The following is a 21,995-nucleotide window of genomic DNA, read 5'->3' as shown; positions in this document are numbered from 1 at the left end:
ATTGTATCGTTCAATGTCCTCAATGAGCGCTCTGTCTAGAAGCCCCAGAATAGACATCACCATTATTGCAGAGGATGAATCTCTTCACTGTAAACCCTGCCACTAAGTTCCCACATGAGTTATAGTATGTTGCAGCCATGCAGGGTGTGACGGTTTCACCTCCGACCCACTTTCATTTGAGCGTCGTATTATGAAGTATTATGTATGATCGGGCACATGCGTGCGGGTATCATGTTTTCTCTCGGCTCCGTACGGTGTAGAGAGTAGAAGCCTGTAGAAGCTTGAAGTTTTTGCGAGGCTTTTGAGTAAAGGCACTCATCGACATCTGCGGGACGTGACGAATAAATATGTTTTGAGTTTGCCAGTACTCTGTCGGTACTGGCTGGTACCGGTATACACTGTAACACGCACCAAACCTTCTAGATCCGACCGAACGACCCCAGGTGTCGGCACCTCTGAATCGTGCACTTTTATTCGATGGTCCTAGTTGTCACGGTCGCGGAGGGTCGCGGATACCAGAATATCCCAAGCAAATCTCCACAATAGTTGTGTAGTTGATTACAGCGAAGAAATACGGTAAAGGACTATATAACCAGCTGTAATTACCTTTGTACTGTACTACTTACTGTCGAAGGAAAGAATTTCCAAAAACGTTCAGAAAAAGATCGCTTTGACGTCGGATGGATATCCGCGGATGACTGATACTTATACGAAGGTAGGCTTGATCATCTCTGACCGCCCTCGTCGTCGTCGTCGTCGTTGAACTTCGAAGGTTGAAGCTTTGAAGATGGAAGGTGAATTTAGAAACGAGAAGAGCGAGAAAAATAGACCAAGTGAGCGTCTGGTCCTGGAAGTAAGAAAGCCCGGTCATCGGCCTTGTTTTGGTCTTTCCTTTGTCAAAAGAGCAGGGCTGATGGTAGCCTGTAGATAAGTATTTCCATTTTTGTGCAACAGACCTAGGTGACTCAGAGCTATCAGTGAGGCCTCAAGTCTCTTATAGCTCGAACTGTTTCTCACTACTTCAGAAAGATATTGCTTTTCCCCCAATCCTACCCGGAAAGCCAGGGAAAGCCTCGCCGTTATGGTGGCGTTACATATCTAGTATCATAACATGCACTTGGCGAGTATATGCATTGATAACGGATGGTCCGATCGTTCTATATAAAAACCGAAGGCCAAACTTCTCACATAAAAAAATTCTTCCGTCAAGTGCTCCACAGCAGTTGACCTCTTTCCACGACAAGCTTCCAGTCGCTGTCCACGATCTTTACGATTCTCAAGGCTTTCTTCATGCTATTCGTGTGCGAATTCAATAATTATCGTCATACACCATGTCCTTCTATCCCGTACGTCTCTTGTTTCTTGACCTCCACCATGGCCAACTTAACAATGTCTTTCGCCTTTCATAGTTTGAGGTCACTATTCCGCACATCATCTACACAATCCTAGGAATGTTTGTTGTAATATTCGGCATGTTTTCGCTCCTTCTCCGTGAAAAAGTATTGTGCCTCAGTTTTCTCCATTGGACCTCAATAATGCTTATCAACGTCTTTTTCACCTAGCTATATATAGGAGAAGCATGTTGGGCCTTCTTATTCGGTATCATTATTGGTGTGTTCAAGTGCGAGTTGCCCATATTCCTCGTTTCTCAATATTTCTTTTCAAGGTCCTTACGGTGCAAATATCTTCAATCCGCGCAGCTGGGGCAATTCTGACGACGAAATTACCAACACTATAACACTCGAGTTTTGCCGCGTTGTATTGGCGATTGGTGTGTTCGCTATAGGTGTCGAGTTGCCCAAAGCCTACATGGCAAGACACTGGAAAAGTCTTTTCTTTCTCTTAGCACCTGTCATGACCTGGGTAAGTTCATTTCGTTCGCTCTACATCGTACTCCAATCAATGCTGATGCCATGTTGTTTCAGGGCTGGTTCGTGTCTGCGGCTTTCATTTATGCACTCATTCCCAACTTGAACTTTCTTTCCTCCCTGGCTGTCGCTGCTTGCCTCACGCCAACCGATCCTATTCTCGCAGCAGCAGTTGTCGGCGGTAAATATGCCGATAAACACGTTCCAGCGCACATTCGACATCTTTTGGCAGCGGAAAGTGGCTGCAATGACGGCGCGGCTTTCCCGTTCTTGTATATTGCCTTATATCTTGTCCTTGATCAAACCACTGGCTCGGCGATTAGGGATTGGTTCTTGTTACTTTGGTTATGTGAGTAAATGTGTCTAACATATACTTGCGATTCTTGCTCATAATATTTCTCGCTTTTTAGATCAGGTAACTTTGGGAATAGTTATTGGGTCTTGTCTTGGCTTCGGATTCCGTCACCTCATGAAGTTCTGCGAGAGACACAATTTGATAGATAGGCACTCCTACATCGCTCAATATATTTCCTTGGCATTGGGCACAATTGGGGTTACTACTTTGCTTGGCTCAGACGATCTGCTTTCGAGTGTGTCTCATTCTACATTCTATCTCATCGAAGTTTTTGACGTACTATCAGCGTTCGCATGCGGTACGGCCTTTGCTTGGGATGGATTCTTCAATCGCCAGACCGAGGAATCTGTATTTTCGTCCGTCATTGATCTCTTGTTCAACATTGCGGCTTTTATCTTTGTGGGAGCATGGATGCCATTTCATGAATTTTCGAATGCGTAAATATTTAATTCAAGCATTGAATGACTACTAACCTCCAGTTCAGGGAAACTTCGCTATCAGTTTGGCGCCTGATCGTAATTGCAATCCTGGTACTGCTCTTTCGGAGGTTACCTGCAGTTGTAGCATTGTACAAATGGATTCCCGATATCAAAACGTTCAGGGAAGCTATTTTCACAGGTCATTTTGGACCAATGGGAATCGGTAAGACGCAACAGAACCTGCCGATTAATGATGCTCAAAATCTCCTGTTTGTCCAGGGGCCGTTTTTATTTCAACGCTCGCCGCTGGGGTACTTTCTGAAAATTCCACCGCACAACAGAATCCTCAAACTGTCATACTTACCCAGTCCATCCAGCCTATCACAGCATTCATGGTGCTTTGTTCGATCACAATTCATGGTCTATCCATTCCGTCATTTTCTCTAGGACGTCGCGTCCACTCTGTTTCTCGTACTTGGAGTAGACATACCAGCGGACTCCCAGAATGGGCGACTCAAGCCCGCCATGTCACTGACAGAGATGATATCGTGATAAATAGGGATCGAGACGAAACCGATGAACTGGAAAGGGGAGAACACACCCCACACGAAAAGCTGAGTCCGGAAGGTAGTGTTGGGAGCTCTCCAACAGAGGTTGAAGCTTTACGGGAAGGCGACAAACGAATTCATACTTCGATTTCTCCGCCTCTTTCTCCGCTCGCTTCTGCCTCTCCCGGTGTTCAAGGTATCGGTGAAGAACCTAGCGCCGAAATACTGCCTCCTGGTGAGGAGCCGCCGGATGGAATAGAGACATTGTCAGAATGGCAAGAAGGTCCTCACCGTGTCATAGAACGGCGTGCAGGTCCCGGGGAAGAGGTCGAAGTTGAAGTCATCAAGAATTACGGTTCACCGGATGCCCACTCTTCATTGTTTCGGGGCGAGCGCGCGGAAGCCCAAAGACACTTGAAAGAGTATCTAGGTCGCCTACGAAAAGCGGTAGATGACAATACGGCGGAGACTAGACAGAAGGCAGAAAAAGATGTGAAGGAAATGGAAAACATGGCGAAAGAAACCTTGGAACACGGAATAGAAAAGGTGGAACAATCTGCGCATAATGCCAAAGAGATGGTGAAGGAGGTAGTTGCAGAAGGCCCCGTAGTCGCAAGTTCTGGTCATAATTCTTCCGAACTACCTCTAGATCAAGTTACGAACACTGCACACGAGTTTGCCGTTGAAGACGAGGAAAGCGAGGACGAAGGTTGGGCGAGCGATGCTGACGCAGCTCTCACAGATATTATTACCGCTAAAAAGCAACGATCTAAGTCGCCTAGGAGCAAGACCTTAAAAACTGGTGGAAGAAGGAGAAATTCTATCCGAAGGGGTTTGATGGGTAGAGTTATGAAGTCTACAGATACCTCCTCTAGTTCGAAGCCGTCAGCAGTCGACGAACTGGATGAGAGAGGCCGTAATTTGGGCCATCCCTCGTCCGTTCAGCCTCATTCTAGTCCCGGTAGCTCACTGAGGCACAACCGCATTGATTCATTACGGACTGTGCATTCTCAGAAGTCGAGGGAACAGTCGCCTGCACGGTCTATACGGTTCTTTGACGAGGCGCCAAGTAGTCGACCTGGTTCTGGTACTACAACCCCTCGACATGAATCTTTCAATCTTCGTTCAACACTAGAAACACAACCTAATGAACAGGAATGAGGGAAGCGGATGAATTATTTATTTGTCGGAATTATCAGGTTATCGCATATCCCTTCATTCATAATTCACCTATCACTGTGCACTGTATCAGGTATCCAATTTCTCATAGAAATATTTGTGTATAGTATTCCAATCTGCACTTATGCGATTCCTTCAACACAAAAAAGGACATGGTCGAGAGAGTCCATCTAATATATGCAACAAACACTTATGAGTACAAAAAGCTAACCAACAGGATTATGTCTTTTGTTTCTTGACCACTTTGATTCCCAATGTATTCTTCTTAACCTTCTTGGCAGTGTTGTGTTGGACATTGGCTTTCAGGTCCAGCAACGAGCGGGACGATTCGGAAAGTAGACTGTGAACTGAGGGTTCAATCGCATCTGCCTTCCGCTTCACCGTAACGATTTCTGAGGGAGAGTCCGCAGACATTGAGGGAATTTTGGAGAACACCTCTCTCACTAACTTTTCATCTTCCTCCTCTAATCTCTTCCGCTCCAAATCCTCTTCATTCTCTATCTCTTCCATGTCAAGCTTCGCGAGAAGATCTGCCGAGTTGCCTACCCTCTCATTCCGAGCATTCCGAGCTCTGATGTCCTGTAAAGCATCGAGGATGTCCATCTCTCGTTTTGAATCCGTTGTGCGATTCTCTAACACTTTCATGGGATTGTTCTCTTCCTCTTCTAACTTCGCAAGCCGATCCTCCTCTTCACCTGCCTCTTCCTCTCTCCATGGTTCAAAATTCCTAGATGCTCCGTGCTCTGCTGCATAATCGGTGTTCTTGGGATCCGTCTTGAAGGTGATTTCAGCAGAACATAATGTACTGCATAGGATATAAATATCAGTCGAAGCTCAAGGGAGGATACGACAGACCATTTGATGTAGAACCTAAAGATCTTGATTCCATAGTAATCCTCTTCTTCGACGGTTTCTTTCCGAGCGTTGAACTTTTTGCCCTTATAGATATATTCGCCACACGTATTACATCGCCTGAAAAACGAAGTTACAAAAAATCGGGCCAAATGTAGTTGGAGATGGACGTACATAGAGAACGGAGCCATGAGACGGACAACCTGTTGAGAATTCCTGGGTTGCTTTCGTCGAGGAATCAAATCCGGATCGAAGTCCGGAGGGAAATACTTGTTGAGGACTGAAATGAAGATTGATAGACCGAACCGATGGAAGTGCAGGGATAGTGCTCATACCTTTACGTTCAGACATGGTAAATCAGAACGTATAGAGATGCAAGTGTGAAGTTGATAGACGAGAGCTAAGAGAAAAGGCAAATGCCGGCGGCAAATCAGTACTACAGTACTCAGTACTCAGCGCTCAGCAGGTGCTCAAGCGTCCACGCGCACGACTTCAACATGTCTCTCAAATTTTGGAAGCCAGGAACAGCAGGCCCTGGTAGCTCCTTGGACAGGGATACTCAGACTGAGGAAAATATAGTGCAGTGTGCTCCGGCTTACTCTTCTTTATCTATCCAAAGTCAGCGGGAAAGATTGCCTATATATAAACACCGTATGTGTATGCAGGCGCGCTAATTCGTAAATCTAATTTCCTTCCGAAGGCGAAAAGCTTCTTTATTGCGTGGAGAAATATGGTGTGATGATAGTTGTCGGGCAAACAGGATGTGGAAAGACCACCCGTGAGCCTTGTATGTCTTCTTAATACCAAAAACGCCTGACGAAAATCCATAAAATTGTTCAGAGCTTCCACAATATCTCATGGAAGCCGGCTGGGCTTCAGAAGGGAACATCATTGCTTGTACTCAACCTCGACGTGTTGCCGCAACATCCGTCGCAGGTCGCGTCGCCACCGAAATCGGATCACTTCTTGGGGATGAGGTAGGTCTGCACCACAGCTCAATCGCTTCTCTCAAACGGTCCTCCAGGTTGGTTACACTATTCGATTTGAAGATGTTAGCGACATCCAACGGACACGGATATTGTATATGACGGACGGTATGCTTTTTCGTGAAACTTTGATAGACCCGCTGCTGAGTAGATACAGCGTGATCATGGTGAGCATTCCGTCCGTAATATTTTGATAATTCCATCAGACCATCGCTCTATCAGCTTGACGAAGCTCATGAACGAACTCTCTACACTGATCTTCTGCTCGGCGTCCTAAAAAAGTAAGTTATTATCACTGATTCTGACCTGCTAACACATTTCCAGAATCCGACGTAAACGACCCTCCTTGCGTTTAATAGTATCTTCTGCGACAATCGATGCCTCATCATTTTTGGACTACTTTACTTCTGCAACGTCGTCAAGCGATGCCACCATCGTCAGTCTGGAGGGTCGTATGTTTCCTGTTGAGGTGGCATACTTGCAAGAGCCTGTGTCAGATTATGTCGCCAAAGCTGCAAGTACCGCAGTTGAAGTCAATGCCAAGGTTTGTTCTTTCTTATTTCTTATCTTTTATTGTGCTAATCAAAAAATCTTTTTCATGCAGTATGGGCCTGGGGACATTTTGATATTTTTGACCGGGCGTGAGGAAATCGATCGATGTTTGGAGGAACTGTCAGAGCTAGCACCCAAGTGGAGAAGCCGGTCTACTTGCTGGGAATCAAATTGACGATATTCGTAGGACTACGCGCTCCATGCCGATTCTCGTACCTCTCCCTCTTCACGCTGGTTTGACAACAGAAGAGCAGCTTGCGGTTTTCGAACCTGCACAACGAGGAACCCGCAAAGTCATCGTTTCTACAAATATTGCGGAAGTATGTTCCATCATTTTTCTTGTGGGACAGTCTGACTGAATCCATTAGGCTAGTGTTACTATTGAAGGTATCAAATTTGTTATAGATAGTGGTTTTGTCAAGGTATTTCACTGCTTTGTCTTCAGAGCTGTGTTCATCATACTTAGATCCTCGATAGATCCGAGTATATAACCCAACCACCGGCCTTGCATCCTTGGCCACGGTCCCTACCTCTGTTGCTTCTGCCACTCAGCGCGCGGGACGTGCAGGACGCACATCCTCCGGTGTATGCTACCGGCTCTTCACTCAAGAATCGTTTGCCAAGCTACCGTACTCTACCCCACCAGAAATTACCAGAACTGATATGACCACTCCGTTGCTTCAACTGAAATCTTTGGGAATCGATAATGTAATGAAGTTCGAGTGGGTGTCTGCTCCTCCAGCGGAAAGTGTTTTGAGGGCATTAGAGAATCTTTTTGCTGCTGGTATGGTGGGCGAAGACGGACGGCTTTCACCCATTGGTCAGAAAGTCGCAGAGTGCCCTGTCGACGTCGGTATAGCAAGAATGGTGTGCACAATCAGACAAAATTCATACGTCAATCGCTAATTAAATATTTTACAGCTTTTCAGTTCTCAAGAATATCAATGTGGGGAGGAGATCCTAACAATTGCCGCAATGACTTCTGTCCAAGTGCGTTTGAAAGTATACTGCCCAACCATTCCAGACCTTATCGTTTGTGTTCAGGACGTTTTCATTATACCCGATGGCGCACCAGGAGCACTAGCTGAACTTGAACGTCGGAAATTTACCGCAGAAGAAGGGGTATATTTCATGAACCCTTTGTCCTAAGTAGGCATTCTTGCTGAAGCAAATTATCATTAGGATCACTTGACGCTGTTGAATGGTACGTAGTCATATATGGTTCACTTCAATAAAACTCAAAATCAGATGCTCTCAAGTATACAATGCTTTTACGCGCTACGGACGTTCTTCCAGTTGGTGTAAAACCCATGCACTATCTTTTCGAGGGTTATCCAGGGCAGTCTCGATACGCGCGCAACTCAAAAAGTATATGCAAAGGTTCAATCTACCCCTGGAGAGCTGCCAAGGCGATGCAAAGAGATTGAGAAGATGTCTTATCAGCGGATATTGGCGAAATGGCGCAAGATGGGTCGGCGATGGAACCTATAGGTCGGTGAGGGGAAATAAAGTGCGTCTCTATCATATTCCGGTTCATTGTCCTCACACAAGTTTAGACATTGTATGTGCATCCGACCTCTGTACTCTTCACGAGAAAACCACGATCCGGCTGGGTTATTTTTAATGAGATGGAGGAGACGAAAAAAACCCAGTAAGTGTATACACATTTCGATAGCTTTTCCTTCATACGTTGACTTTTCAAAAACCTAGAATCAGGATCATCACTGAAATAGAGCCTGATTGGTGTGTTCTGTTTTGAATAATCTGTCGAATTGCTGTAACGATGTTCTATGAGAAGGCTTATAGATCATGGACATCGATACGAAGGCAAAGGTACTAGCAGTGCCGTAGCTGTTGGGTGACGCGACATATGAACAAACTCATGGTCATAGCGGCACTGTACATGTGTTCTACTTTCACTTTGATATTAAACATCCTCTATGTACTATACTACCAAAGCTTTCATTATATAGCTCTGTCAAAATGCAGCTGGTTTAGCTTCTAAAAAGGGGAGGTAAATTCGACCCCCCAAAGGCAATAAGTTCTCACCATGGAGTATATACGGAGATGCTCTTGACCCAGTCTTGACCAATCAAATTCTCTTTGGTACCCTACCGTCATGGCTGTCATTGCAATATACAACCCAGTCTGCGGTGATCAAACTGCAAAGGCAAGGTTGGATTGATTTTTGTGAATCGGGAGCTCACTCCCCCATAGTCCTTCTTTGAAGAGCAAGTCCTTCCTATCTGTGTTACTTCCTCTGTATTGGTCACAACTGTTTCGAGTACCGAGCGAGTCAATCACGTTGGAGAACTAGTTCTTGCAGAACTGGAGAAGACTCCGATCAATGAGGCTCTGACTGTTATCTTGGGTTCAGGAGATGGAACACTGCACGAACTGATCAATTACCTCTCGAGCGCTGACATCAAAGGCACAAGAGCTGGAGTTACCAGTGTTCCACCAGAAATACATCTTGTACTCGTTCCTTGCGGTACTGCAAATGCGCTTTACTCCTCATTATTTCCTCCAACCTCCTCCGTCACCCCGTCGATAGAATACAGACTACAGTCTGTGAGGTCGTTTTTACAAGCACCAGACTCCCATCTTTTACCTTTAACATTGGCTATCACGACGCTGTCTTCACCTCCTGCCGCGAAGATACGCCCCAAAGGTAGAGTAGCCTCAATGATCAAACTATCAGATTGTTCACCTCGAATTTTCTAGCCGTAGCGTCGGCAGTTGTTGTATCTACCTCTCTCCATGCATCCATCTTGCATGACTCTGAACTTCTGCGCGCGGAGATGCCAGGGATTGAGCGATTCAAGATTGCCGCAAAGCAAAACAGCAATAAGTGGTATAATGGTTACGCCAAACTGCTTCCTGTGGCATCTCTCGGAGTAGTGCAATTGTATGATCCGGACGCCAAAGAGTTCATCAGTCATCCTGACGCAGATGAAGACAACCCAGTGGTGGATCTCTACGGGCCATTCGCATACTTCTTATCTACGGTCAATGTGGATAGACTAGAGCCTGCATTTCGGATTACCCCTCTCGCTAAGGATATTCCCTCTGCAAATGATGCCTCTTGCGATCTAGTAGCGATTCGTCCTTTTTCTAACCCAGTTGTGTCGATAGACACGCCTGAAGCACGAGACAATTTTGTGAGCAAATTATGGGATACATTGCAAGCAGCATATCAAAATGGTAACCACGTTAATCTTCGATATGACGAGGAGGGTAAGGTGACTACGGAAGGTGAAGGGCCTTTCGTCGTAGAATACGTTCGCTGTGGTGGATGGGAGTGGATCCCGGTTAGTCTGAAATTCCCAAGAGTTTTGAGGCTACTAAAGCGAATGTCTTTAGGATGATATCGACGATGATGCTCATATAGTCTGTCTCGATGGTGACATTGTTACCATTGAAAAGGGTGGACGCGCAGTTTGTGTAGCAGCTACCCCTCAAGCCAAAGCGGGATTCATGGTCCATGGATGAATATTTTTGATTTAATGTATTCCTTGTATGGTCCTCCTTGATATCAATGCAATCCAGTAATTACAGTAGCTTAGGCGGTAGAGCCAGAAAGAAGTTTAGCTACAGCAGACCTGGTTTTCTGGTGTACCTCTTCAATAGAGACAGAACTATCAATCTAACAGGAGATGAGCATAGTCACCGAGTGGAATGTTGGTAACACATCACACACCTCTATCACTTTTCCGAGTTTCTCATAGTGTTCAATGACCGGCATGGTCTGTTCCTTGTACGTATCTATGGTAATGTAGGTACCCCAAGGAATCTCATAGGACGAAGAGGTACTTACTGAAGCGTTTCTTGATACTCTCAACGTTGTCGTCCTCCCTCCCGCTAGTTTTGCCTCGTTCAAGAAGACGATCAAGCATGACCTCTTGGGTGGTAGAAAAGAACAAAACCGCAGTTGCTTTTCCAACGTCGTGTTCAAACTTCTCTGCTTGGTCCATTTTTCGAGGAAACCCATCGATAAGGAAGCGACCTCGACCGTCAGTCCATCCCTCTCCAGATCTTCGTTCCGCCAGAGTGGCGGTCATTGCGTTCTCAAGGAGTTTAACGGTAACTTCCATTGGCACTATAGAGCCTTCCTTGATACAGGTTTGAATGAGCTGGCCGTATTCAGAACCTTCGCGGTGCTGTTCTGCACGGAGGAGGTCTCCAGCTGCAAGCTCCGAATTCACTCTATGGTATAAGCAAAAACAACAAAACGCACCTGAAAGATGAGAGAAGCTAAAGTCTTCAACGAGGCGCGCGCACTGGGTCCCTTTGCCTGAAATATTGAATTAAAATGGACGGATCGAAGATGGCTGGATGGCTACATACCTGCACCAGGACCACCAAGGACAAAGATAACCGTTACTTTTGAGTCGAAAGTGCTCTGGTGGGAGTGAAGATGGAGAGCATCAGACAATTTGTCGATGATAGTAGGCATTTAGGTTTAGTTATCACGAGGACGAGAAGGAGGTACAAGAGGATGATCAAGTTGTCGAGGAAGCTCGGAAGCTGGATTGGTTTTTTCGCGGTATTTTGCTAATGAATAAAACAGGACAAAGGAGCCCAAAGAAAGACCGACAAGCAGAAAAGGGTTTGGAGGTTTGTGCTGTGTCATACAAGTCAAGACCAAACAATCACCATACATTGATACATTGAATTAGCTGCAGATTAAATAAATAAAACCAACTTCTGCTCACAACCCGAGCACATAAAAAGCAACTAGCCAGACATGGACTTCTCATACAATTCTGACGGCAACATATATGTCCTCGTCGCCTGTCACAATGCCGATGCACCTGACTTGGTCGCCATTGGCGGTGATCATTCACTAGAAGTTCTCCTCGTGGTGTGGCCCTTTTTCTACCTTGTTTTTTGTCGTTAACTCTTGTTTCTCCAGGGACCTTCTTCATGTCGTTCAGTGGCATTGTTCCACATTGGAACGCGATTAACTGCAGTGGCTTGGTCTCCTCGCTCCGTGTCACCATCTTCGAGTGAAGAATGGGTTATAGAGTAGGCTTTCCTTTTGCTCAAAATGCGCGGACTATTTTGATCAAAGCCCTTTCCAGACTTGCTGTTTCTGGAGCAGACTACGGGCTTCATTTCCTCACCAAGACCGCGTCGCAAACAGAAGATGTATTCCATTTCGGCGGAGGGCTAAGTGGTCATCATGGCAAAGTCAATGATATGACATTCTGCGGAGGAATGGGTGCGGAGTCGTCGCGTTATGTGGCCACTGTTTCAGGTAAGTAAACGCGACCATATCGCGGAAGACGCGTCAATAGTCACTTCTAGATGATAAAATGTTAATGGTTTGGGATCTTACTCCCCACGATACGGACACTCGGATCGACCCTCCTGATTCCCGTCCCCAGCCAACTGTTTATGCAATGGCCTATTCCCATCCATTGACATCCATTGACTCCCACCCAAGTACGACGAAGGAGTTACTTGTAGCTGACTGTCGTGGCTCGATATATATCGTTGATTGGCGCTCCGACCCAGGCGCATCCGAGCAGATATCCTGGCGAAGCTCTAGTGTATTAGAACTCACAGATCCTCACGCGCTTTCTGAGGCTTCAGTTGGACTCTCTCTCAAACTTTCTGGTTCTGTGGCGTGGCGTCGAGATTCTCCTGACATGTAAGCTTTCCAAACAATGCAAGCCAAATCTTGATCACTTATACCAACTGACAGCATTGGATCCGTTTATGGTTCTAAATTTTCTTTATGGGATCTTGCTCATTTACAGGGTGGGAAGCCGTATGCTACAAATAGCAGTTTCGCACAAGGTGGCCAAAGATTCCGGTACTGTTTTTAATCTACCCTAATTTGCTCACTGACCGAGTTTTCGAAGTTGGTGTCCAACATATCCTGAATATTTTGCCATATCCACACAATCCCCGTTGAAAGGTGCCATAATACATGTTTACAGCACGAACTATATTTACGCCCAACCTACCGTGTTTAACGTATCATCGAGACCGCAATTCGTGCGGGACTTCGATTTTCTTGCCACTCGCGGAATCCCGAGACTAGCAGTGGCAGTTGGACGTTCTGTTGTGATTTTTCCGATTGGTGTCGAACCATAGCGGTGTTGAATTCTGTGTAATAATGCTATTCATTCCTTCTAACTTGGAGCACATACATAAGTTCATTTCATGAAATGTACCTTTTTCAGACCCTCCCTTAATGTAAACTGTATATGGATATCAAAACAAAACCTTAGACCTAGACTACTTAGAGGTCGTAAAGTCGTAGAATGGATAAAAGTACACAGATCAATGTACACGATTTCAACAAGAATCTTGAATGTTTGCAGACAGAATTAGCAATACTGGTGGAACTACCAAAGGACATCACATCCCCATTGGTGTCAGTCCCTCCATGCCACCCAGGTCTAAGTAAATCTTCCGCCAGTATTGCTGATCCGGCTCCGAAAAATGCGTCGGTGCAGCAGGCATATGAACCCCACCCACATGAGCTGGAAGAAAAGAAGGTAAAGATGATAACGCGAGCGATTCTGAATATTCACTTTCACGACACACGGAAGAATGCGAAGGAGGAGGAGATGCCAGAAATTGGTCAGGGGGGTAATGGGAAACCTGAGATTGGCTAGACAGCGGTGCATAGAAGGGAGAAGCTGATGAATGTGCTGGCCTTTGTATTTCGGGCTGTGGACCTGGATTACCAAGATCATCATCTGTCAGTCATACGACCGAGTATGTTCAAACTCCACGTACCTTGTGAACGGCTATCTGGAGAACGCACAGCACCGGTAGATTTCTCGATGCTCCGGTATCTAAAGATGTCATGGGCGAGTCCTTTCAGAAAGCGGGCGTGATATGCCGCCGATGGAGATGCTTCATGGTACGCTTCCGCTGTCTGTTGAATCACAGTATACGCATTTTGAGTTGCGCCATCGTGCAGCTGCAGTAACGAAGTGTTATTGCGGAGTAGCTGGAATAACGAAAGAGCTATTAAGTGTGAGGCCGGGATTCAAACTATAGTACCCACGCTTAATAAATATAGTGCGGCATATGCGGACATCATTGTGATAGTCTCCTGTCCATAACGCTAATAAAAAAAAGTTGGCCACACGGATGAAGTAAAACGACATGTCCGCACCAATACATTCATTCTAGCAAATTCCGAGACGACTTTCAGGGAATCAACGGCACTCGTATAACATGCTGAAAGAGCTTGAATGTTCGGAGTAGCTCGATTGGACTAGGAGATCGAGATAATGTTATGAGGGCCGATATGAATGTACTATGAAGCATTTTACCGATTCTCGAAGTGCAAGGCTGTTAGTGAACAATCGAACGTATAACCGAAACAGACTAAGGAACGAAAAATGGAAGGCACCTCCTCCCGCTATGCAGGTAAAATGAGTCAGTAATAACACCTTGAAAGTAAAACTTACCTTGTTGCATCTCTCGATGCCAGGTTTCATTCCATTGGGTTAGCTGACTGTTGCAGCTACGTAGTACAACTTCAGAACTCATGTCAACACCTCTTTGGAATATCTCTGTCGTTTCAGCCTGTTGAATAGAATCAGTCGAGTGATATTCATGAAGGACATTGTTACACAAACAGCAATGTGCCGCAATTGCACGAAAGCAGCCACAATAACGTCTTCCGGTCGAACAGAACCTCCGGAACTTTCGTGCCATCTATCGGAATGTCGAATAAAGTCATCCTCGGGAAGCATCCAGTGGCGACCCGTCTGGGTGCTGAGGCTGCGATCATGGATGAAAAGAACAAGATAAGTTCTTTCTCGATTACGACGCTCCAATCGTTGTAGTTCGGTCTCATTGGACGGAACATTGGGGACATAGCGATTGAGACCGATCTCCACAGCCATTCGGCATGCCTGTAGTTAATAATGATTCAGCTTCCAACAAACTCTGAGCTATGAGGTAACTCACATAACCTACAAAGGTCCAGGTACTCGTACGCTGGGTAGCATCGTAAGTACCGGCGATGAGTAGCAAGCCTGAAATGTACTTACATTGTCATCGTGGCCTTTCCAGTAAGTAAGGCACGCAAAAGCTTGCACAACCTCCACACCTTTCAAACCTTCTCTGAAAGCTTGGACAGCATATTCGTCCGCAAGTTTCTGGCACTGCTTGAAGAGTTCCGGCCTGAAGAATTTACAGCCGGCCATTATCAAGACAGTGAACAAAAACGGCGATTTGTTCCTAACATATGAAACTGTATGCAGAGAGGGATCAAAAAGATTGATGAAAGGATTAAGACGAAGGAAGATCAGATCAAATAGAACTTTGGCATGCTCTTCATCCACAATACCGGCTGATACGGGGTCGTTAAGACCGGCAGGAGCGGCAGGAGATTGAGGAGGGCTGTACGTCTCAGAGCCACGGACAGAAGATGGTCCTGAGGCAGGAGCGTCTTCAGGATTGAGTATTGTTCTAAAGAAGGAATTTCGTCTACGCTCCCGCTGAATAAAGTTGGCCGGGAAAATGTTATCCTCTGCGCGATCGGACGCACTGTCGTCTTCATCATCATTCGCGTCCAAGGTACGAGAGCTTGTACTAGATGCAGTGTATTCGCTGGCAGCATCAGGATAGGAAGGGAGATTGAGAGGTGGTAGATTTGAAACGAATTGCCCATTTGGAGGGCTGTAGGGATGACTACGGACACCGTTGGTATAACGGTCATCTGGCTCACCAGGAGAGGGATGCGAGTCTCGATACGAGGATGAATGTCTTGCGTCTATAGAGACAGCTTTGGATTTGGCACTATTGAGACCCTTCTCCAAACGTCGTAACATTTTGGAAGCTTCCGAAAGCCTGCGGCACGGTGAGGAAGTATGAATCAAGAAAGCGAGTAAGCATACTTGGAGCCTGGTTTGCGGCCTCGACGATGTTTCTCAAAAATGCATCTGACGATTACGACGTAAGGTAAAAGTTTAAAGGAAATACCGCAGGTAGCATACTGGACGTTTGCACGCTTGCAACGCTGGCACTGTCTTTGTCCATCCTCAGCTCCGACGCATTTCATCTGGAGAGAAGATGGACGATGAGCATGGCGCATATGAACGAGCGCACAAATTACCTTTGCTGCACGGCACGTCGTACATGCTCGGGCACCACGGACAACGGGGGGCTTTTGTCTAGAGAATGATAAAAGTGGAGAGATTGCATTTAGAACAATTCGACAAAAGATGAAAATAAAATATATCTCTAACAATTGTTCAGCATGGACTTCCATTTATTTGCCGGTCTTCAGATGACGGTGATCAAAGAATACGCGACGTGTAAACCAGGTGTAAACGAGCCCTGTTTTAACAATCGGGTCTCAGAGGAGAAACGAGGGAGAGCCAACTGCACAAGAGTGAGAGCAGAGCAGTGAAAGGTTAGAGGGAAAGATGGCAGCTTTAAATAATGGACAAGCTGATGATCCAACCTCGGCTTTTGAAGGATGCACGGGCTTTTGATAAATCGCTGAAAGGAGATTTGATGGCAATAAGGTTGGAGCGGCTTTTGCCTCCGGTCGAGCCGAGCTGCACGGCTTGGATGCCACGTGATAGGACCTGGCGAAAACTCTAATGCGTATGGTTTAAGTTTCAGTGAAGTTCCTTGTCACCGTATCCAATGGTTAGAATTATCATCAAAGGAGGTATGTCTTTTGCATCTTTGTTTGACTTTTTTCTTATGTGCATCAGGTGTATGGAAGGTAATTGCCCATTGGTTGACTCCCCAGCTCAACTGTCATGATGTTCAACGCTTTTGTAGAACACTGAGGATGAAGTGCTTAAAGCCGCCATAGCGAAATACGGAAAGAACCAATGGCGCGTTTATCGCTGTAATGCTTTCTACTGAACTCACATCCACTCTAGGGCTCGAATATCATCTCTACTGGTTCGCAAAACACCCAAGCAATGTAAAGCTCGTTGGTATGAATGGCTCGACCCGTCAATCAAAAAAACGGAATGGTCGAAGGTGTGTTAGAAAGTATTCTGTGCTCTTGGAGTATGAGTTGAGTAGGAACAATAGACAGAAGATGAAAAGTTACTCCATCTTGCCAAGTTGATGCCAACGCAATGGCGAACGATAGCTCCAATAGTTGGAAGGACTGCCACTCAATGTTTGGAGCGCTACCAGAAGCTATTGGACGAAGCAGAAGCCAAGGATAACGAAGAATTGGGTCTCACTGGCCCCGATGGAGATGCTGGCCCCAGTGCAGACGACGTTCGTCGCTTACGTCCCGGAGAAATTGATCCCGACCCCGAGACAAAGCCCGCACGACCAGATCCCATTGATATGGATGAAGATGGTCAGTCAGCTAGGCCATACTGTTGAAAGCTGGACGTTGATCTTTCTTCTGCAGAAAAGGAAATGCTTTCAGAAGCTCGAGCACGTTTGGCCAACACTCAGGGAAAGAAGGCCAAAAGAAAGGCTCGTGAGAGGCAATTGGAAGAAGCTAGGCGTTTGGCAGTTCTTCAAAAGAAACGAGAACTCAAAGCTGCTGGGATAATGTATGTGTTTTTTTAATATTGGCAACGCTTGCTACGTTAGGGTAACGCAATTATTTAGCATGCGACATAAAACCAAGAAGAAAGGAATGGATGTAAGTGACGGAACGAAATCCTTCCCAAAATTTTGTTCATTTGTCTTCATCATAGTACAATGCCGACATCCCGTTTGAGAAAAAACCTGCACCTGGTTTTTATGATACATCCGAGGAACAGGCTCGAGTTGCTGCTGCCCCTGTAGGTCAAACCTTACGCCGAATGGAAAACAAGCGCAAACCAGATGCAGAAGAGGCTGAAAGGAAAAAAAGGCAACGCAAGAACGGGAAAGAGGGAGAGGGCCCTGGTCATCAAACCAAGTTTATTCCGGCTCGAGATGCACAAATTCAGAAGTTGAAAGAAGCAGAGTCGATTAGTAGGAGGCGAAAATTGATGCTCCCTTCTGCGCAGGTCGGTGAAGCGGAGCTTGAAGAGATCGTTAAGATTGGTCAAGCTGGAGAAAATGCGAAAGCCCTTGTCGGTGGAGGTAGTGATGCTAGCGGAAGGCTATTGAGTGATTACGAAGGGTTAGAGAATGCTCGGATGGCTCGAACACCTCGGACTGCCCCCCAAGGTACGCGTTCATGACATGCAATCTGTTTGTAACTCTCATAGTTTCTTTCATCTACCAGAGGATAACATTTTGAGTGAAGCACGAAATCTTCGCAATATGAGCATAGCCCAGACTCCTCTCCTCGGGGAGGAAAACACCCCTATGCATACGAATACAAGCGGAGGAACTGGGTTCGAGAGCGCAACACCTCGTCATCAGGTCGCGTTTACCCCGAATCCCCTGGCCACTCCCCTTCGCTCTGGTACCGGGGATGTGTCTGCTACTCCTCGCGACATGTCCGTCGGTAGCACGCCGCTTCGTACACCGTTGAGGGACAATCTCTCAATTAATCCCGATGGGTTCCCATCCATTGGCGACACTCCAAGGGAACAACGCCTACAGGCTCACTCCGCGAAGCGAGCATTACAGACTGGATTCATGAATCTTCCGAAGCCTGAGAATAACTTCGAGCTGCTGGTTCCAGAAGAAGAAGAAAATGAAGGAGGTGATGGTGAAGACCGAGGACTCGTGTTGTCTGAAGAAGATGCCGAAGAGCGTGACGCAAAGTTACGGCGCGCCCGTGAAGAAGAGGAGAAGAGGATTTTGTCAAGAAGAACTCAGGTTGTTCGACTTGGTCTTCCTCGACCTGCCAACGTTGATGCTGCGACCCTACTGGAGCAACTCTCACTGTACGACGATGTTGAAGAGGGTGAACTCGGCGCCGCTCAAAAGCTTGTCGATGCAGAACTCGCTTCTATAATACAACACGATTCTCTGGAACATCCTATTCCAGGAACCTTGCGGCCGGGTAGTGCCAAGTCGACTTATGAGATTCCTGACGACGAAGCGATTAATGCAGCAAAGTCTCTTATACATCTTGAGCTTGCATCATTGGTTGGCTTTCCACAAGCCAATGTGGATCAAGTACGGGAAGGCCTAATTGCTCTTTCGAAAGCAGATTCCGTGGACGACCACGCGTCATGGGCTTCTGTGCGGCGAAGTCTAACTTTTGACTCGTCCTCGAAAATCTGGGTCAATCCTAGCCAGCTATCTTCCGAGCAGCGCATCGCAGGGTATGATGCGCTGCTATCAGAACATCAAAATATTATGGGACAGGAAGCGCAGAAGATCGCCAAACATGAAAAGAAGCTGGGGAAGGTCCTCGGAGGCTACCAAGCTCGCTCACAAGCGATTTCTAAGAGGGTTACGGACGCATTTGCAGAGTTGCAGACGACGTACAGCAATTATCAGAGTTTCGTCCGCCTACAAACAAACGAAGCAGCTGTTGGTCCTCGGCGTGTGGATACGCTGAAAGAAGAAGTGGAGAATCTAGAACGGCGCGAAAAGACACTACAGGAACGATACGCGGAATTGGCGGCAGAACGGAAGGAATCTGAAGCTAAAGTGGCAGCGTTGGAGGAGAAATTGATGGCCGAGGCTGAAAAGTTTAACGAAGCTAGTCTTGCTGAGATGGAGGGTGTAGAATCATAGTATGTCTGCTCGTCGCTGTATGTACAATATGTCTGTATTCTAGGGTTTGATGAAAAAAGTTATATTTGTCTTTGTCGGATTGGACAAGCCGTTATGCACGAGGCATGTTGTAGAAGATCATCGGGAATTGTTCATCTTTTCTTCCTGCAAAGTAAAATGCCTACAGTAACCTTCCCGATGCTGATTGATGTGACGACGACCACTGTCTTTGCCTCTTCTTCTGCGACACCAACCTCATCCAATAAAAGTAGCACATCTTCTGTTCCTGTCGCTGCAATCGCAGGAGGAGTTACTGGTGGGGCGGTGTTGGCTGTGGCAATTGTCATTGCTTGGATAGTATGGGGGCGATCGATAAAACGTCAAAAGGTGAAGCAGCAGCGGGAAGCCGTGAGTTTGATACAATGTTCAACTACGATGAAATGGCTCAGGAAAGGTCTTGCAGGACGAATTACGAATTACGAAACATAACACGATGAAAAATGCCTCCACTTTTTCGAAACCCAGAAATTACTCTTACAGACCACTGTTTTGGCCACCTTCCGACACACAAGTCAAATTTGCGGATGAATCTGAGAAGAAGTCTACTGCAGCTGCAAATCCGACTCACAAAACCCCTTCGCGGCCGAAACCACTGACTCCCCATGTTTCATTTACCCCCAAGACCAGGACGACTACCTCAGCTGAGCCTGTGCTTGCCCCGCAGCACAAAACAGTAAGGCCTCCATCCCCAGCTCTGGTTACAAACCAAGCCCCCATCCCTGACTCTGAATATCCCGTGCTACGCTCTCAGTCATCAATCTTTTCACTAATGGCGGCGTTGGGAGCAAGCGCACATCGCTTGTCTTCGACCTCCAGCTGGTCGCGGCTTACAGGAAATCGGATATCTCAGGCTACATCGGGTTCTTCATACTCCCAGCCCAGTAATCAGTCTACAGCGTCGGTTGGGAGAGCGTATTAAATCAAACAATGCTGACTGTGAACGTTTTCGTACAATGGACATTGATATTCGTGAACTTCACTAGTTTAGCGATATAAACGTCCGCATTCACGACATTCTATTGCAATGTTTTAAAGTAGTCCTTTTTGAGGAGGATGAACATTGTAAACGACCTTGTTAATGTTGACCAAAGACACTCACCTTCTCCAGTTGTGCAACGGAGTTTTTGAAATTGACAACTTCCATCCAGCAATCCAGAGAGCTCGTGGCATGAGATCTTTTACAAAATGTAATGTTAATGACCATGATTGCCCACATGGAAATAACGACGTACTTGTAACAGGACACGAGCGCATCCTGGCTTGCTTTCAACCCGGGATAACTGGCAAGACTCTTTCTGATTTGAAACCGGTCAATTTTGGAGCGGATCTCTTCCAAGTCTCCTAGCAAAGCCGCACTGCTTTTCACAGATCCTGCCCCAGCCCGCCCTTCTTCTGAAGCTTGCCCAGCCATAGCTTTTTCACGATCCAGATTCTCCTTTTCCAACGCAGCTCGAATCTCTTCCTGAACTTCCTCTTCTGCTTTCCGAAGCTGCTTTACTTCATCTTGAATTCGGGTCCGAATGTGCTCATCTAATGTGGATTGTCTTTCGGGTGTCGGGATAGTGGATGCCTGACGCTCAGATAGTTGCTCTACAACATCCGGGGAGAACTAATGTGTTCATTCAGGAAGTTGACAACAAAGGTTACGGATCCCTGCCCACCTGCACAGGTGTGTCTGAGCGAAATACTATTTGCCCACTATTCGACTTGGATTGGGAAGCCCCCATTAAGTTCAACGTAGAGAAGAGGGCAAGGTGTCAGGGAAATCGCACCCGTACAGCCCCATTGTAATAGTACGGATCATTTCCTGATCCGGACCGATCCCGAGACTCGTAAGTACACAGTCAAGGAAGCAGACCATAACATGCATTCGCATGTGAGCCTCCTTCATCCGGCTCGGAGGGGGCCTTCGGCCCCTTTGATCCAAATATGGCTCACATGGGGTGCTCGCTTTGAAGTGCTAGATGTAATAGTCTTGGTCGGTGCTGGCGCACTGTAAGACCTGGGTCAGAATAGGTCTTAGGGTAGGTTTTGGTATAAGGAATTTATGTTGTAGCGTGCATGCTAGGAGCAGGCTGGAGCTCGAAGGGAGCTATGGGAACCACGACCGAGGACAGGAATGACCTAGTAGTAGCTGGAATAGAGAGATGTGACCCTTGAAGGGGTTCCTATAAGGTCCAGGGAGGTCCCTAAAGCGTAGGGAGGGAAGGTAGAAGTACGGAACCTAGTAGTGTTGCGTAGTAGGAGTTGTACTCGCTAGAATGTCACGTAAGATCAAATAGGTTGTAGTGGAAGTGGGTCTTGAGTGTGTAAGCTCCTGAGAAGATATACGCCTGGGAACTGGGGCTTAGAGGTGGACGTCCTTGAGTGTTGGAGGTTGTAACGGAGAAGCGGTACATAGTTCGACGTAAGGGGTAGCTTCAATGTTACCTAGATCGAGGTCCCAGAGCTTGAGGAGCAATTGGGGAGCTCGAGGAGGTTTGGGGAAGGTTAGTTCACCAAGACGTTTAGGCATTGGGGAGCTTTAGGATTGTTCGAGGGAGCTCAGAGACTCACTTGGATTGCTTAGACTTGAAGTAAAAGTGTGTATTGGATCATATGGA

The 21,995-nt window shown here is 46.5% G+C and overlaps 10 protein-coding genes across 10 annotated transcripts; 6 read left to right on the top strand and 4 right to left on the bottom strand.

Moving 5' to 3' along the window:
* Nucleotides 1-1,292: 1,292 nt before the first annotated feature.
* On the top strand, nucleotides 1,293-4,351 carry C8R40DRAFT_1223852 (Sodium/hydrogen exchanger family-domain-containing protein; the record flags this gene model as incomplete). Its single annotated transcript, XM_046233297.1, has 11 exons — nucleotides 1,293-1,346; nucleotides 1,410-1,499; nucleotides 1,563-1,611; nucleotides 1,667-1,863; nucleotides 1,926-2,217; nucleotides 2,279-2,458; nucleotides 2,510-2,660; nucleotides 2,708-2,865; nucleotides 2,922-3,269; nucleotides 3,315-3,769; nucleotides 3,884-4,351. The coding sequence occupies exons 1-11, from the start codon at nucleotides 1,332-1,334 to the stop codon at nucleotides 4,349-4,351; spliced, it is 2,403 nt and encodes an 800-aa protein (XP_046088866.1). The 5' UTR covers nucleotides 1,293-1,331.
* Nucleotides 4,352-4,522: 171 nt separating this feature from the next.
* On the bottom strand, nucleotides 4,523-5,695 carry C8R40DRAFT_1092301 (CWC16 protein). The gene is made up of 4 exons (XM_046227542.1): nucleotides 5,557-5,695; nucleotides 5,396-5,501; nucleotides 5,225-5,341; nucleotides 4,523-5,174 (listed from the first exon to the last, which is right to left on the bottom strand). The coding sequence occupies exons 1-4, from the start codon at nucleotides 5,570-5,572 to the stop codon at nucleotides 4,589-4,591; spliced, it is 825 nt and encodes a 274-aa protein (XP_046088865.1). The 5' UTR covers nucleotides 5,573-5,695; the 3' UTR covers nucleotides 4,523-4,588.
* A 383-nt stretch (nucleotides 5,696-6,078) lies between these two features.
* C8R40DRAFT_1067397 (P-loop containing nucleoside triphosphate hydrolase protein) lies at nucleotides 6,079-8,186 on the top strand (the record flags this gene model as incomplete). The annotated part of the gene is made up of 13 exons (XM_046225915.1): nucleotides 6,079-6,198; nucleotides 6,246-6,315; nucleotides 6,343-6,374; nucleotides 6,430-6,488; nucleotides 6,532-6,751; nucleotides 6,812-6,909; nucleotides 6,947-7,079; nucleotides 7,128-7,181; nucleotides 7,237-7,626; nucleotides 7,681-7,749; nucleotides 7,804-7,881; nucleotides 7,942-7,963; nucleotides 8,008-8,186. The coding sequence occupies 13 exons, from the start codon at nucleotides 6,079-6,081 to the stop codon at nucleotides 8,184-8,186; spliced, it is 1,524 nt and encodes a 507-aa protein (XP_046088864.1).
* Nucleotides 8,187-8,976: 790 nt separating this feature from the next.
* On the top strand, nucleotides 8,977-10,251 carry C8R40DRAFT_1039501 (uncharacterized protein; the record flags this gene model as incomplete). Its single annotated transcript, XM_046223842.1, has 3 exons — nucleotides 8,977-9,430; nucleotides 9,484-10,070; nucleotides 10,123-10,251. Coding segments are annotated over 3 exons (1,170 nt in total), but the record flags the coding sequence as incomplete, so codon positions are not given.
* A 70-nt stretch (nucleotides 10,252-10,321) lies between these two features.
* Nucleotides 10,322-11,215, bottom strand: C8R40DRAFT_1039321 (UMP-CMP kinase; the record flags this gene model as incomplete). Its single annotated transcript, XM_046223829.1, has 5 exons — nucleotides 10,322-10,405; nucleotides 10,460-10,524; nucleotides 10,577-10,945; nucleotides 10,997-11,053; nucleotides 11,107-11,215. The coding sequence occupies 5 exons, from the start codon at nucleotides 11,213-11,215 to the stop codon at nucleotides 10,322-10,324; spliced, it is 684 nt and encodes a 227-aa protein (XP_046088862.1).
* Nucleotides 11,216-11,506: 291 nt separating this feature from the next.
* C8R40DRAFT_1159267 (uncharacterized protein) lies at nucleotides 11,507-12,864 on the top strand (the record flags this gene model as incomplete). The annotated part of the gene is made up of 6 exons (XM_046229857.1): nucleotides 11,507-11,623; nucleotides 11,675-11,787; nucleotides 11,844-12,019; nucleotides 12,070-12,415; nucleotides 12,470-12,580; nucleotides 12,630-12,864. 6 exons carry the CDS (start codon nucleotides 11,507-11,509, stop codon nucleotides 12,862-12,864), a joined length of 1,098 nt encoding a protein of 365 aa, XP_046088861.1.
* Nucleotides 12,865-13,665: 801 nt separating this feature from the next.
* Nucleotides 13,666-16,009, bottom strand: C8R40DRAFT_1039314 (protein priB; the record flags this gene model as incomplete). Its single annotated transcript, XM_046223827.1, has 13 exons — nucleotides 13,666-13,749; nucleotides 13,790-13,849; nucleotides 13,901-14,002; nucleotides 14,061-14,149; nucleotides 14,199-14,316; nucleotides 14,370-14,648; nucleotides 14,704-14,733; nucleotides 14,787-14,837; nucleotides 14,874-15,588; nucleotides 15,636-15,680; nucleotides 15,735-15,799; nucleotides 15,854-15,911; nucleotides 15,987-16,009. The coding sequence occupies 13 exons, from the start codon at nucleotides 16,007-16,009 to the stop codon at nucleotides 13,666-13,668; spliced, it is 1,719 nt and encodes a 572-aa protein (XP_046088860.1).
* A 306-nt stretch (nucleotides 16,010-16,315) lies between these two features.
* Nucleotides 16,316-19,434, top strand: C8R40DRAFT_862665 (pre-mRNA splicing factor component-domain-containing protein). Its single transcript, XM_046236482.1, has 9 exons — nucleotides 16,316-16,417; nucleotides 16,464-16,474; nucleotides 16,534-16,589; nucleotides 16,638-16,740; nucleotides 16,795-17,074; nucleotides 17,129-17,276; nucleotides 17,335-17,368; nucleotides 17,424-17,883; nucleotides 17,942-19,434. Exons 1-9 carry the CDS (start codon nucleotides 16,393-16,395, stop codon nucleotides 19,351-19,353), a joined length of 2,529 nt encoding a protein of 842 aa, XP_046088859.1. The 5' UTR covers nucleotides 16,316-16,392; the 3' UTR covers nucleotides 19,354-19,434.
* A 1-nt stretch (nucleotide 19,435) lies between these two features.
* Nucleotides 19,436-20,390, top strand: C8R40DRAFT_863074 (uncharacterized protein). Its single transcript, XM_046236483.1, has one exon. The coding sequence runs from the start codon at nucleotides 19,826-19,828 to the stop codon at nucleotides 20,309-20,311; it is 486 nt and encodes a 161-aa protein (XP_046088858.1). The 5' UTR covers nucleotides 19,436-19,825; the 3' UTR covers nucleotides 20,312-20,390.
* Nucleotides 20,391-20,408: 18 nt separating this feature from the next.
* On the bottom strand, nucleotides 20,409-21,119 carry C8R40DRAFT_1167829 (uncharacterized protein; the record flags this gene model as incomplete). Its single annotated transcript, XM_046231093.1, has 4 exons — nucleotides 20,409-20,432; nucleotides 20,492-20,567; nucleotides 20,625-21,001; nucleotides 21,054-21,119. The coding sequence occupies 4 exons, from the start codon at nucleotides 21,117-21,119 to the stop codon at nucleotides 20,409-20,411; spliced, it is 543 nt and encodes a 180-aa protein (XP_046088857.1).
* Between the last annotated feature and the right edge of the window lie 876 nt (nucleotides 21,120-21,995).

Source organism: Lentinula edodes, assembly GCF_021015755.1.
Source record: "Lentinula edodes strain Le(Bin) 0899 ss11 chromosome Unknown C8R40scaffold_8, whole genome shotgun sequence".
Classification (NCBI taxonomy): domain Eukaryota; kingdom Fungi; phylum Basidiomycota; class Agaricomycetes; order Agaricales; family Omphalotaceae; genus Lentinula; species Lentinula edodes.
This window is presented reverse-complemented; position numbering and strand designations above follow the sequence as displayed.

Bases quoted from the DNA above. Each gene is read 5' to 3' on its own strand.
- C8R40DRAFT_1092301 (XM_046227542.1), bottom strand. The intron at 5,342-5,395 runs GTACGTCCATCT...TTCGTTTTTCAG, and splicing joins CTCATGGCTCCGTTCTCTAT to GCGATGTAATACGTGTGGCG. The intron at 5,175-5,224 runs GTCTGTCGTATC...TATCCTATGCAG, and splicing joins TTTAGGTTCTACATCAAATG to TACATTATGTTCTGCTGAAA.
- C8R40DRAFT_862665 (XM_046236482.1), top strand. From the start codon at position 16,393: ATGGTTAGAATTATCATCAAAGGAG. The intron at 16,590-16,637 runs GCGCGTTTATCG...CATCCACTCTAG, and splicing joins AAATACGGAAAGAACCAATG to GGCTCGAATATCATCTCTAC. The intron at 17,075-17,128 runs GTCAGTCAGCTA...TTTCTTCTGCAG, and splicing joins CATTGATATGGATGAAGATG to AAAAGGAAATGCTTTCAGAA.
- C8R40DRAFT_863074 (XM_046236483.1), top strand. From the start codon at position 19,826: ATGAAAAATGCCTCCACTTTTTCGAAACCCAGAAATTACTCTTACAGA.